This window comes from Arachis duranensis, chromosome 9 (genome assembly GCF_000817695.3).
Source record: "Arachis duranensis cultivar V14167 chromosome 9, aradu.V14167.gnm2.J7QH, whole genome shotgun sequence".
NCBI lineage: Eukaryota > Viridiplantae > Streptophyta > Magnoliopsida > Fabales > Fabaceae > Arachis > Arachis duranensis.
In genome coordinates, this window is record NC_029780.3 from 7,020,263 (window position 1) to 7,032,453 (window position 12,191).

The 12,191-nt window shown below is 37.0% G+C and overlaps 1 protein-coding gene and 1 long non-coding RNA gene across 3 annotated transcripts; both read right to left on the minus strand.

Moving 5' to 3' along the window:
* Nucleotides 1-230: 230 nt before the first annotated feature.
* Nucleotides 231-9,089, minus strand: LOC107464513 (uncharacterized). Of its 2 annotated transcripts, none has more exons than XM_052254742.1 (3): nt 8,676-9,089; nt 8,372-8,475; nt 231-4,293 (listed from the first exon to the last, which is right to left on the minus strand). In XM_052254742.1, exon 3 carries the CDS (start codon nt 2,243-2,245, stop codon nt 1,421-1,423), a length of 825 nt encoding a protein of 274 aa, XP_052110702.1. In that variant the 5' UTR covers nt 2,246-4,293; nt 8,372-8,475; nt 8,676-9,089; the 3' UTR covers nt 231-1,420. The 2 variants fall into 2 exon arrangements, 1 of the variants encoding a protein (XP_052110702.1); XR_002367992.2 differs by lacking the exon at nt 231-4,293 and having other exon boundaries at nt 8,246-8,475; nt 8,676-8,766; nt 8,885-9,089.
* Nucleotides 9,090-9,616: 527 nt separating this feature from the next.
* On the minus strand, nt 9,617-11,487 carry LOC107464512 (uncharacterized). The gene is made up of 3 exons (XR_001587123.3): nt 10,967-11,487; nt 10,479-10,557; nt 9,617-10,345 (listed from the first exon to the last, which is right to left on the minus strand). It is a non-coding gene; the product is annotated as an uncharacterized LOC107464512 (long non-coding RNA).
* Nucleotides 11,488-12,191: the final 704 nt, after the last annotated feature.

Consider the following 12,191-nt stretch of genomic DNA (forward strand, 5'->3'; position numbering starts at 1 on the left):
TTTATTTATTTTTTGCTGTTTCTTTTGCTTCAAGGATTAAATTTTTGTTTATTTCAGAGAAGTCATAATAATTCTCTAAATTCCTGTTCCTTATACATCAACATCCCTTGATTCAAATTCAAATATGCACTGTTCATATCATGCATTCAAAAATCACAGAAAATACCACCACCTTTAAGTAAATGAGATTATTCTTAAAATTAGACTCAATTTCTCAGGCAATACATCACTTCTTTTTCTTTTCTTTTTGGATTCAAGTTCAGTGAGTGGTACATGAAACATCTTTTCAGCATAAAAAAAGAAAATTAAACTAGTCCTAAGATTCTAACTAATAAAGGATCATGCAACAAACAAAGTAAAATAGCAGAAAGCCGGAACATAACATAGAAAAAGAGGGAGGAATAAAAAGTGAAAGGAACTCAACCACCTTAGTTATCCTAGCGGTCGCTTTAATCTTCAGGTTGTGCTCCTCAGAGATGATTCGCCTCCCTTTTGGTGCCATAGGAATAAATGGAAAACTTCTAAGCGAAGTGTCAACACCAAACTTAAAGTTTTGCTTGTCCTCAAGCAAAGAAGAACTGAAAACAGAAAGAGGTAAATTATTATGAAGAAAGAAAAAGAAGAGGATAAAAGAATAAGAGAGAATAAGGATTGGGAGAGAGAGAGAAAGAAAATTGAGTGGCGTAAGCGACGCGTTCGCGTACGGCACGCGATCGCTTATGTCGCGCATTCTTCATAATGACGTATTAGCGTCAGGTACGCGTCCGCGTGCTTTGAATTTGTGCAATTCGCGCAAAGCCAGCCGCGCGCCCACGCGACTTTCTGTTCGCATGGCTTGGGAGCCAATTTTTCATACGACGCGTTCGCGTCATACATGCGCTCGCGTGGATGGCCATATGTGCAACTTACGCGAACGCGTCAGTCACGCGTCCGCATGACCAATTTTGTGCTTTTAGCATACTTCTTGCCCCAAGCTAGCACAACTCTCTGCCCAAATACTCTTTTACGTCGAATTTGCAGGTCACGCGTTCGCGTCGGTGACGCGCCCGCGTGAATGGCGAAAATCACAAACGACGCGAATGCGTGGGATCGTTTGTGCGAAAGGCTCCATTCTGGCGCCACTCCTGCGCAACTCTCTGTCAAATTTATTTTTCACACACATCCATCTGACGTGTACGCATCAACGACCCTTGCGCGTCGTGTGCTCTTTCTTCTTTTTTTTTTTATATCCGGTTCCTGTTCTAAAATAGCTGCATGATCAAAAAATTAGTAAGAACTTGACAAAAATCAAATAAGTGAGAAAACTACTACTACGAAAAAATAACTAAGAATGAAAAGGAATGATCATACCACGGTGGGTTGTCTCCCACCAAGCACTTTTAGTTAAAGTCCTTAAGTTGGACATGTGGTGAGGTCCTTGTCATGGTGGCTTGTGCTTGTACTGATCCAGGAATCTCCACCAATGTTTGTAATTCCAATGGCTATCGGGATCCCAAACTAGGCGCCTAACGCCTTCGAGCAAGTTGAAGCAAGTGACAAGGCCCCAAGAGTGTTGATTGTGACAATGAATTCCAGGGTCCCAAACCTTGCTTTTACATCTGTCTTCTTGTGGATCACCATTGTTCCCACCGGGTGGCAAGCAATCTGAATCCTCACAGAGACATCTAAACAACCTTCTAGACCCATTCAAGTGAGCTCTACACCAATCCTTGCCCTTCAATTTGGAGCATGCAACCATATTGAACCTTGCTTGACATCTCTTGCCACTAACCCTCTTCCTCTTACTCTTAATGCCACAAAGAGCTCTAAGTTGACCATCCGTCTCTAGTAGCCCATATTCAAGTGGGAAAGTAAGGATTAAGGATAGAAATTTTACCCACTTGAATGTTGTATTGGATGGTGATGGCGGTCTTGCAAGCTCCACTCCCTTGTGTTCTTCTTTGAATTCTTCCACCTCTTTGCAAGCTTCCTTTATTTCAATATCTTCCTCTTGGTAGCTTTCTTTTTCAACTAACTCTTCATTGACCTTGATCTCAGAGCCAGCTACTTTACCACTTCTCAGTTGAATAACCTTGCAATCTTTTTCAACTGGCTCCTCATTAACTTGTGCTTCCATACTTGTCACTTGTCCACTTATCAAGGTGATAGCCTTGCCTTCCTCTCTTGGGTTTGGAATTGCGTTACCAGGAAGGCTATTAGTAGTGCTCTGATCAATTTCATTAACTTTTGTGGCTAATTGACCCATCTAAATCTCCAAGTTATTGATTGATGCTCTGGTTTCCTGTCTAAAACTTGCCAAGATTTCTTCCAAATCATCATTCTGTTGGGGCTGAGAAGTTGCTTGTTGAGATGACTGAAACTGGGGGTTGTTAAAATTATTCTGTTGAAAGCCACCCTGAGAACTATGATTAAAATTTTGTGGCCTCTGAGGTTGCTCTCTCCATCCAAAATTTGGGTGATTTCTCCATCTCTGATTGTAGGTCTTAGAATAGGGATCATTATTGGGATTTCTAGGAGCACTCCCCATGTAATTGACCTCGTGAAGAGGATTTTGGGTGTTGATAGCTGAAACTTGCATGCTACCTATTTGTTGAGTAAGTAGATTTAATTGCTGAGACATAAGCTTATTCTGAGCAAGAATAACATTAAGAGTTTCTACTTCCATAACACCCTTCTTCTGAGGAGCTTCAATATCTGATGGTGGCTCTTGATATGGGTAGAAAGATGATAGTTCTTGGTAGATGGAACATGGAGCATTGAAGTTTCTTTGGTTTTGACTTTGCCAACCAAAATTTGGGTAGTTCCTCCATCCACCATAATATGAATCACTACTCGGGTGTGAGTAGTAACCCATGTGATCTCTCTCCATTATTTTTCGTTAGCACAAAACACCAAAAAGAATTAAACGCACCATGTGGTAAACAGAAAAGCAAAGAAGACAAAACAATTTTTTTAAAAATAGATTTTAATAAAATTTAAAATAAAACGCCTAATCTAAGCAATCAAACAACTGATAGTTGTTAATCACAGTCAATCCCCGGTAACGGCGCCAAAAACTTGGTGCAGTATTTTACAACCCACAACAAACCGGCAAGTGCACCGGGTCGTACCAAGTAATACCTTACGTGAGTAAGGGTCGATCCCACGAGGATTGATGGATCAAGCAACAATGATTGATTGATTGGCTTAGTTAGGCAAGCAGAAAAGGGTTTTGAGATATTCAAAAGGTTTAAATTCAAACTCAGAATATAAAAAGGATAGACAAATAAATAAGTTGGGAATAAAATATGGAGAAAACTGTTAAGGCTTCAGAGTTATCTATTTTTCCAGATTAACTTTTTTTACTAACTATTTTAATCATGTAGAATTTAATTTATGGCAAACTATATGTGGCTAGACCCTAATTCCTTAGACCTTCCTAGTCTCCTCTAAAATTCATTAACTGCCAATTCCTTGGTCAATTAATTCCAATTAGAAGGTGATGATCAAATTCCAGTTTATATGCCACAAGAATCCTAATTATCCAAAAATAAGGGGATTATATGTCACGTATCCCGTTAAATACAAATAATTAAAAATTCAGGATAATATGTTTTCAAGCTGTTGTTTAAGTAAAGAGCTTTTCCAAGTTTTACAAGAACTCAATTAGAACATGGGTCATACTTTCGTTTCACCCAAATTCATAAAATAAAGAACGAAAACAATTATTGAGATATAAATCAAAACATGGATTAAATTAGAAAGATCAAACGAATCAATCCATACAAATAGACAGAGCTCCTAACCTTAACAATGAAGGATTAGTTGCTCATGGTTCAGAGAAGAAAACTAGGATTCTGGTCCCCCTTAATGGAAACTCCTAATGGAACCCCCTTTTTATAACTAATCCTAATTAATTTAAAATCTAAGATCTAAAACTAAAAATTAAAAAAATATCTTTTCCTAAAAATAAGATTTGAATTTAAATTTGAATTAATTAACAAGTCTTCAGCTGATGGGTGGGAACCACTTGTTTTGTCCATTCTGCAGCTTCTAATCTGTATTTTCTGGGCTGGAAATTAGGTCAAAACAGCCCAAAAATTGTCCCCAGTGTTTTTCTGCACGTGGCGCATGACGCGTACGCGTTGCTGGTCTTCTTCGCAAGTCACGCGGACGCCTTGGTCATGTGTACGCGTCGCCGTGGATACTTCCAGATCACGCGCAGGCGTCAGGCACGCGTGCGCGTCGCTTCTCGCCACTATCTCCTTTGATTCTTGTGCTGCAGAAACTCCATCAAATTCCGCCGAATGCTATCTAAAATAAATAAAATTGCACAAAACTCAAAATAGCATCCATAGTGGCTGAAATATAATTAATTCTTAATTAAACTCAGCAATTTAAGTGCAAATTCACTAGAAAAAGATAGACAAGATGCTCACGCATCAGGCGACGCTTACGCATCACTTCGTAGATTCCTTTCTTCTTCTTTCTTCCCTCCTTTCTTATTCTTTCCTCTTCTTTTCTCACTTTCTTCTCCTCCCCTCTCCCTCTTATTCTCTTTCATTATCTTTTACTTATTGCATTTGCATACTTTCATTCATTGCATTTTAACTTTGTGCATGTTTTTATTTTCTTTTCTAAGTTTCTTATTTTTCCATTGTTATTAAATGTTCTTATTCAACTGTTGTGTCTTTCTTCTGTAACAGCCTAGACCACTCGCTAACACGATATTGTTCGCTTTGGCATACAAGGCCTCACGGTTTTTTCTTTGACGATAGGGATGATAGCCGAAGCCCCCCACACTCACTCGTCAAAACTCGTCATGCTAGGGAGAGGTATCCACACCCTTATAAGGCATGATTTGTTCTCCTCCCCAACTGATGTGGGACCTTACAATCCACCCCTCTAAGGGAGCCCAGCGCCCTCACTGGCACATCGATCCGGGCTTCGGCTCTGATACCATCTGTAACAGCCAGACCACCCGCTAGCATGATATTGTCCACTTTGGTACACAAGGCCTCACGGTTTTGTCTTTGACGATAGGGATGATAGCCGAAGCCCACCACACTCACTCGTCAAAACGCATCGTACTAGGGAGAGGTATCCACACTCTTATAAGGAATGCTTCGTTCCCCTCCCCAACCGATGTGGGACCTTACATCTTCCATTGTTTTGGCGCTTAGTGACTTGTTTATATTGTTGGGTGATATTATTTATAGGTTAATGCTAATACTTCATGATACTTTTATTCCTATTGCATTGATATGAACTTCTATTGTCTTTCACAACCCACTCTCTCTTCCTCATTGTTGCAATTCTTGCACTATTGATATGCCGTTCGCCTATATTTTTTCTCACTTGCATGTTGTAGCTACCATGTAGTTGAGAACCTCATTCTTATTTGGCATTAGCCCACCCATATTTTAATTGTTTGCATATTTTTGTTTGTGGGTTATTCTTCTTCCTTTTTCTCTTCTTTCAGGATGGCCACCAAGAAAGGAAATGGAAAACTTTTACATGGAGAGACAAACAAGTCCCGCCGCACAATCTTTGGAAAAAGTTCATCAGTTTGTAGCAACCCGTTCACTTGTACATCTTTGCATGCACCGAGGACGGTGCAATCTTTAAGTGTGGGAGGTCGATGCCGATCTCCATGGGTTAGTTACTTTCTTTTCAACACCAATGTTTAGTTTTCTTTGTTATTGAGTTGTTGCATTGCATAATAAGATTGCATATGTAATTAGTTGCTTGCATTTAGTTACTACTTGGTTGAAGTGATGAATTCTTTTTCAAGAAACTTTTTAGAGCATTTCACTAATTTGAATTAAAACTTTTGTTAAACTTGTTTGAAGAAATTTAATTTGGAACATGGTTTTAAAGCTCGAACACACAAAACCAGTGAGATTTTGAGCCTAATTGATTGGTTGCATCTTATCAACCAATGTTTTATTTTGATGTGTGTTGTTCTCTCTAAAATTGTGATCTTTGTCTTGCTTGATTCTATATTTTCATTGTTTGATGTATGCATGCATTTATGTGATTGAGGCATTTGTTTCAATAAGCTTACATATTCATATGGCCTTAACCTTTCATTATCCTTTGCAAACCAATGTTGAGCCTATTTTACCCATTTGTTCTTTACTTTAGCTCATAACTAACTCTAAGCGGAAAACAATAATGTCCTTAATTATTTGAATCCTTGGTTAGCTTAGACTAGTGAGAGTGTTCATGATTTAAGTGTGGGAAAATTGGGTTGGGAACATTTGTTTTGAGAATTGGGTATTGCATACTTTTAGTGAAAATGTGAAAAAGATGGTTGAGCACATATTCTTGGATTCAATACCTTAATCATAAGCATTGAGAAGAATAAGAAAAAGAAAAAGAAAAAAAAGAGAAAAAGAAAAGCAAAAGAGCAAATAAAAAAAGGGGTACAAAATGCCCCAAGTTAATGAATAATATCAATGCATACGTACTGTACTCATATTTGGGATGCATGAATATGTGGCAAAACACAGTTAATGGGTAGTTAGATTTTATATTCTGATTACATGGATTGTCTTAAGTTAGGTGAAAAGTTTGGGTTAATCAAGGATTCGGATTTTAGTCCACTTAACCAAATACAATCCTACCTTGACCCTAACCCCATTACAACCCTTGAAAAGACTTCTTGATATGTGTATTTGTGCACTAAATTTTTGTTGATTGGTAGAAGAAGAGCAAGCCTTAGAAAGCAAGATTAGTAGAAAATTGAGAGAATCCAACCTTAAACACTTGAGTGATTAGAGTGTATACACTTCCGGTGAAGGTTCGATGCTCGACTCTTTGTTCCCGGCTTTCACGAGCTTTCTTCTTGCAAGTCTATTTGTACTTCATTTTATTATTTGAATTAGTGGAACCCATTTCATATTTGTTCTTGGAGAATTTGATTTACTTTTAACCAAGTAGGTAGAATCATTTTTGCATGTAGTCGCATTCATATTGATAAGTTGCATTTAATAAGTCTTACCATTCCTCTTCACTCTTATGGTTCTCTTGAGCTTAGCATGAGGACATGCTAATGTTTAAGTATGGGGAGATTGATAAACCGCTATTTTACGGTTTATTTTGTACTGAATTGAGTGAATTTTATCAACCATCCTTACACTTATTCATGCAAATTGCATGTTTTACATTTTCCTTCCTAATTTTGTGCTTTGATTGAAAACATGCTTCTTTGGCCTTAAATTTGCTCATTTTTAATCCTCTCTTATTACCATCGATGTCGTGGTATGTGCGTTAAGTTTTTTCAGGATTTATAGGGCAGGAATGGCTTAGAGGATGGAAAAGAAGCATGCAAAAGTGGAAGGAACACAAGAAATTGAAGTTTTAGGAAGCTGGCAGCGACGAGCACGCGTGGTATGACGCGTACGCGTGACTAGGTTTTTGTTCAGCGACACGTACGCATAGGCGACGCGCACGCGTGACAAAGCGTCACGTGCTGCACGTATCAAAAATCGCTGGGGGCGATTTTTGGGCTGATTTGGACCCAGTTTCAAGTCTGAAAACACAGATTAGAGGCTACAGAATGGAGCAGAAGGGGAATCACTTTTTCACTTTACACATTAGTTAGCTTTAGATGTAGGTTTCTTGAGTGAGAGACTCTCTCATCTCTCTAGATTTTAGGGTTTTTAGGTTTATCTCTTCTTAATTTCAGATTTCTACCTTGCTTTAATTTAGTTTTCTTCTACTTTTATTAGTTCTATTGCTTTAGTTTATCAATTTCTCTTATTGATTCCTTTATGTTGCCAATTTAGTTTATGAATTCCTTTTGTTTCCTTTACTCCATATTAATGCAATTCATGTTTCATGTTTCTTATTGGTCAATTGCTTTGCTATTGTTATTCCTTTGGAATTGTTAGTCTTAGATTTTACATTCTCTCATTACTTTTCTATACTTTTATTTTGTACCTTCCAAGTGTTTGATAAAATGCTTGGAAAGATTTTAAATTAGATTTCTCTATTCTTAACTTGGATTGATTATTTAGAGACTCTTGAGTTATCAAAAGTCTTTTGTGATTGGTGATTGAAGATTGTCGGTTAGCTTGAATATCACCAAAGCTAGTCTCTCACTATGAGTTGACTAGGACTTGTGACTCAAGTTGATTGTATGCACTTGACCTTCCTCCATTGGTTAGAGATTAACTAAGTGAAGGCAATTCACATTTACCATCACAATTTTACGAATAAGGACAAGGTGATTAGTGTTAGTTCCTATATACCCACAGAGTATTCGTAAAATTTAAAACTAGTTCAGACTAGTGCAGATAAAAACATTTTCTCATATTATAGCTAATAAATAGATAATTTTCCACAGTCTCTAGATATATAGCCAAGCTACAAACTATAAAGTAACCTGAAAAAGTTAGGCAGAGAATGTAGCTCGTCCATGCCGTGATGTGCTCACAGCTCTCTCCTGCAACACCTGTTATTTACTTGTATAGTAGTGAGGTTATTTACCTGCAGAACAACAAAATTCGATGATAATGTGAGGCCATTCCCAATGATGATAGCTGCAGGACCGTTAAATATAGCATAGTGCTAGGAAAAACATAGCTGAACTAAGAACCTCATTGGCACCTCCCACTCCACCAGTTGAGAAAAGATATTAAGATATGAAAATTTAAAAAATTCAATTTAAGAAAGTGAGAGAAACTAACACTAAATTTTCTGGCATATGCTTCAGAGCAAAAAGTGGAGGCATAATAAGCATAATGTCCTCATGATCCACATCCATAAGACCACCCTCACCTATGATAGAACAGAAACACACACTAATAACTTGGTAAAAGCCATCAAAACACCAGGTTTAAATAATAGAATATTGAAACTAAGATATTCATCGAAGTGTGGTTCCTCAAGTTCTGACCAATTTCTCTTTTTCCTCTGGGCAACTTCCGCATGAACAGGAACAACATATTGGAACAAGGATCTTTAAACCATTGGATTGATTTAACAGCAGCCATGCAACCCAAAGCATGTGCAGAGTTAGAATGTCCATGCAAGAGAGCCTTGAGCTAACTAAAACAAGAGGACATATCACATTAATATGACATCAAGACACTGTTGAGGAACATGGCTTTCCATAAACACAAAATACTAGCACTAAAAGCTAAATGGCTAAATCAAATATCAAATATTTATAAAATTTGGAACTTAAAATTAGAAAATCCATTATTTGTTGCATCGAGAAGCACTGAAAAATAAAAATAATAAAAAAATATATAAAAAGAATGTGGGGAAAAATGAATCAGCTTTATCATACTCTCCTGGTATAGGAAAATTATAGTTGTCAATAAAGTTTTTAGTAACTTAAATATAGTTGTGTGTATATAATTATAAAGGTTAGCTAATAACCCAAAGTTTTTAATTTTTTTCCTCACAAATTTGCTGTATAGTTATCTATCATTTGACTAAAAAGTGAATTAAGAGTATTAGTAAAGGAAGTAAATTAAACAAAGAAAATTTTAGTTTTCTCAATACATTAAATACATAAAAACTTACAAAACCAATATTTACTTTATATTTATAATATTTTTTAACTAATACTTATCAACGTTTTAAACCTAAATATTAAATTTTAAATTAACTATAAATCCTAGTAGCATAAAAATAAAACATTGACTATAAAATCTCATCAAAGATAACCAAAATATTTCTACTCCAACACTCATTAACAAGTACTCGCTGAAACAATGGATCAACCATATGCATTCCTCCAGCACCTTGTATAGCTAAAGAAAAGTTCAGGTCCAAATGAGATTATAGAAATTTAGGGAAACAGGTGCAACTATTTTAATTTAGAAATCTCAATAGACAATGGAACAACTAAAGAATGAAAACGTCTTAAGAAACCAAGACAGAAAAGCAAGAAACTTTTTCTTTTTGGAAGATCTAGAGAGTAGAGACCATATGCAATATTTTCCTTACACAGAAAGTTGCATTACTGTGAGCATAGCTCTAATATATTATCACATTGATGTGTGTTAAGTGAGTAACTGATTCTTGTTCTGTTTTTCTCATTCATATTTATTCATTGGAGAAAGTAATATCAACAGATAAGATCATTAGAGGGAAAGGAGGAGAGTTTGGAATTAAAATGAGGACTTCAAATTATGCAAGCTCATAAAATTCTTGCCTGGTTCCATAATCAATGCTCCAATATTATTGGACCCTCTATATCTAGATAACAGTTTTGATATGTAAGATGAATAGACTACAGCAAGCTCAGAATTATCCCTGCCCTTGAGAAATATTTTGTCACGTGAAGCAAAGGCTGAGAAAATGTCAAAACAGAATCTGTCATGGTTTCAATCCTAGGGACCAGAATCTGCAATCAAAACAGTTTTTTTTAATTATTAATAATGCATCATATCACCATTTACATGCAAAGCTGGTGCTCTCATTCACAATGAGGAAGCTTTTTCTCAACATCTTTTATTTAACTAGACAGTAAGCATCACCTTTAGAATTTCTGAGGGGCAAAAGCTTCCAATCCAGAAGAAAAATTGTTCAAACACCCTTATGATCTTTTATATACCTCTGCATCAGCAAGAAAATTAAAAATTGAAAGCTAAAATACACACTTACATCATTCAAACATTAGCACAACATTCATGGAACAGATTAGCAGTGCTTTGTGTCTCTTCATTATTGCATTTATCCATCATTCAAACACTTACATCAGAAAATACACACATGCCATGTTTTGTACTAATTTCGGACAAATGATGCAAATGAATCAGTTTAATAAAACAGATTTGGTCTCAAACTAAATAAAATCAAAAGCAAAAAAACAACAACACAACAGAAAATGCTGCAGTAACAAGCTAACAACAACAACATCACAAAAGATCAATGAAAGTTAAAAACACAATAATAAAAACAGAACCAGCATTCTTTATTTCTTCCTACTAGAGCATGAAGTAGATCTAAAAGAACGAAGAGTTACCTATTAGAAGTGATAGGATTGCGAAACCAAACTTTAGAAGCTTGCTGAAGGCAGCAACAACGGCGTTGCTTGCCACGGCGAGGAGATGAGCCAGATTGAAAACGGTGTTGCTTGCGATGGCGCAGAGATGAATGACGGTGATGAGATGAGTGATAATCTTCATATCAAATCCAAATCATAGAAGCTCGCTGAAGGAGGAGAACGCGCCGCCAGAGGAGATCGTCGCTGGAGACAGCGTTTCAGTTCACAGCACAAAATCTCGTCGGAGGAGAACACCGAGAAAATCGTTGCCGGAGCATTCGCTGGAGCAGATCATTGCCGGAGCAGATCGTTGCCGGATCATTCGCTGGAGCAGATCGTCGCCGGAGCATTCACTGGAGTAGATCGTTGCCGGAGCAGTCCCTGGTGCAGAACGTTGCCGGAGCAGAGCACAGATCGTCGTTTTTGGATTTGACAGTGGTGGCAACGCGTGTTAGGTTTTTCTTGTTGGGGATTGGATTTAAGATATTTGGGTTTTCCTTGCTTTTCAGGTTTCCTTCGTTTGGGCCTTATTTTTTTTACATTGTGCTCTGATAATGGCGGTTTCAACCGCCAAAATTATCAAAAATTGCTATTTTATTCAAATTAATTATGGCAGCATTATAAAATGCCATAATATTTAAATATTACGGCGGTTTTAAAGAACCGCCATAATATAAATGCCATTTTAAACTTTATTTTTTGTAGTGTGATGACGACTCGTACCAACAGCAAGAGAACCGCAGTAAAGACCGTACTCACGAACCAAATAAAATTTTACTGGAGCAAGTCGAGGACCAACCTTGCTCTGATACCAAACTGACGCCGGGACGTCGCTTGGGCCACCAATCTTGGCGAGGTTAACAATCCCACTATGGTGAAAGTAGCCAAGAACTCACCTCGGTTGGCTAAACCAAGGATGTACCACTTACTAGAGAAAAATAAGCACACAACTTATTTTAATATATAACTCAATCAATTCAACTCATAAACAAAAGGGGTACATACGTATATTTATACTAGTAGGGGAGGGGAAACTTTCATGACTCGGGCGATGTGGGACTAACTCATAACACAATATAATAATATATGCTAAACTAGACTACTTTAATTAACGACACAAACATAAAGATACATGCTCCTGCATTACTAAAGCTTCGAAATTGAACACAGCAGTCAAAAGAAATGAAGACGGAAGTGAGTTTCT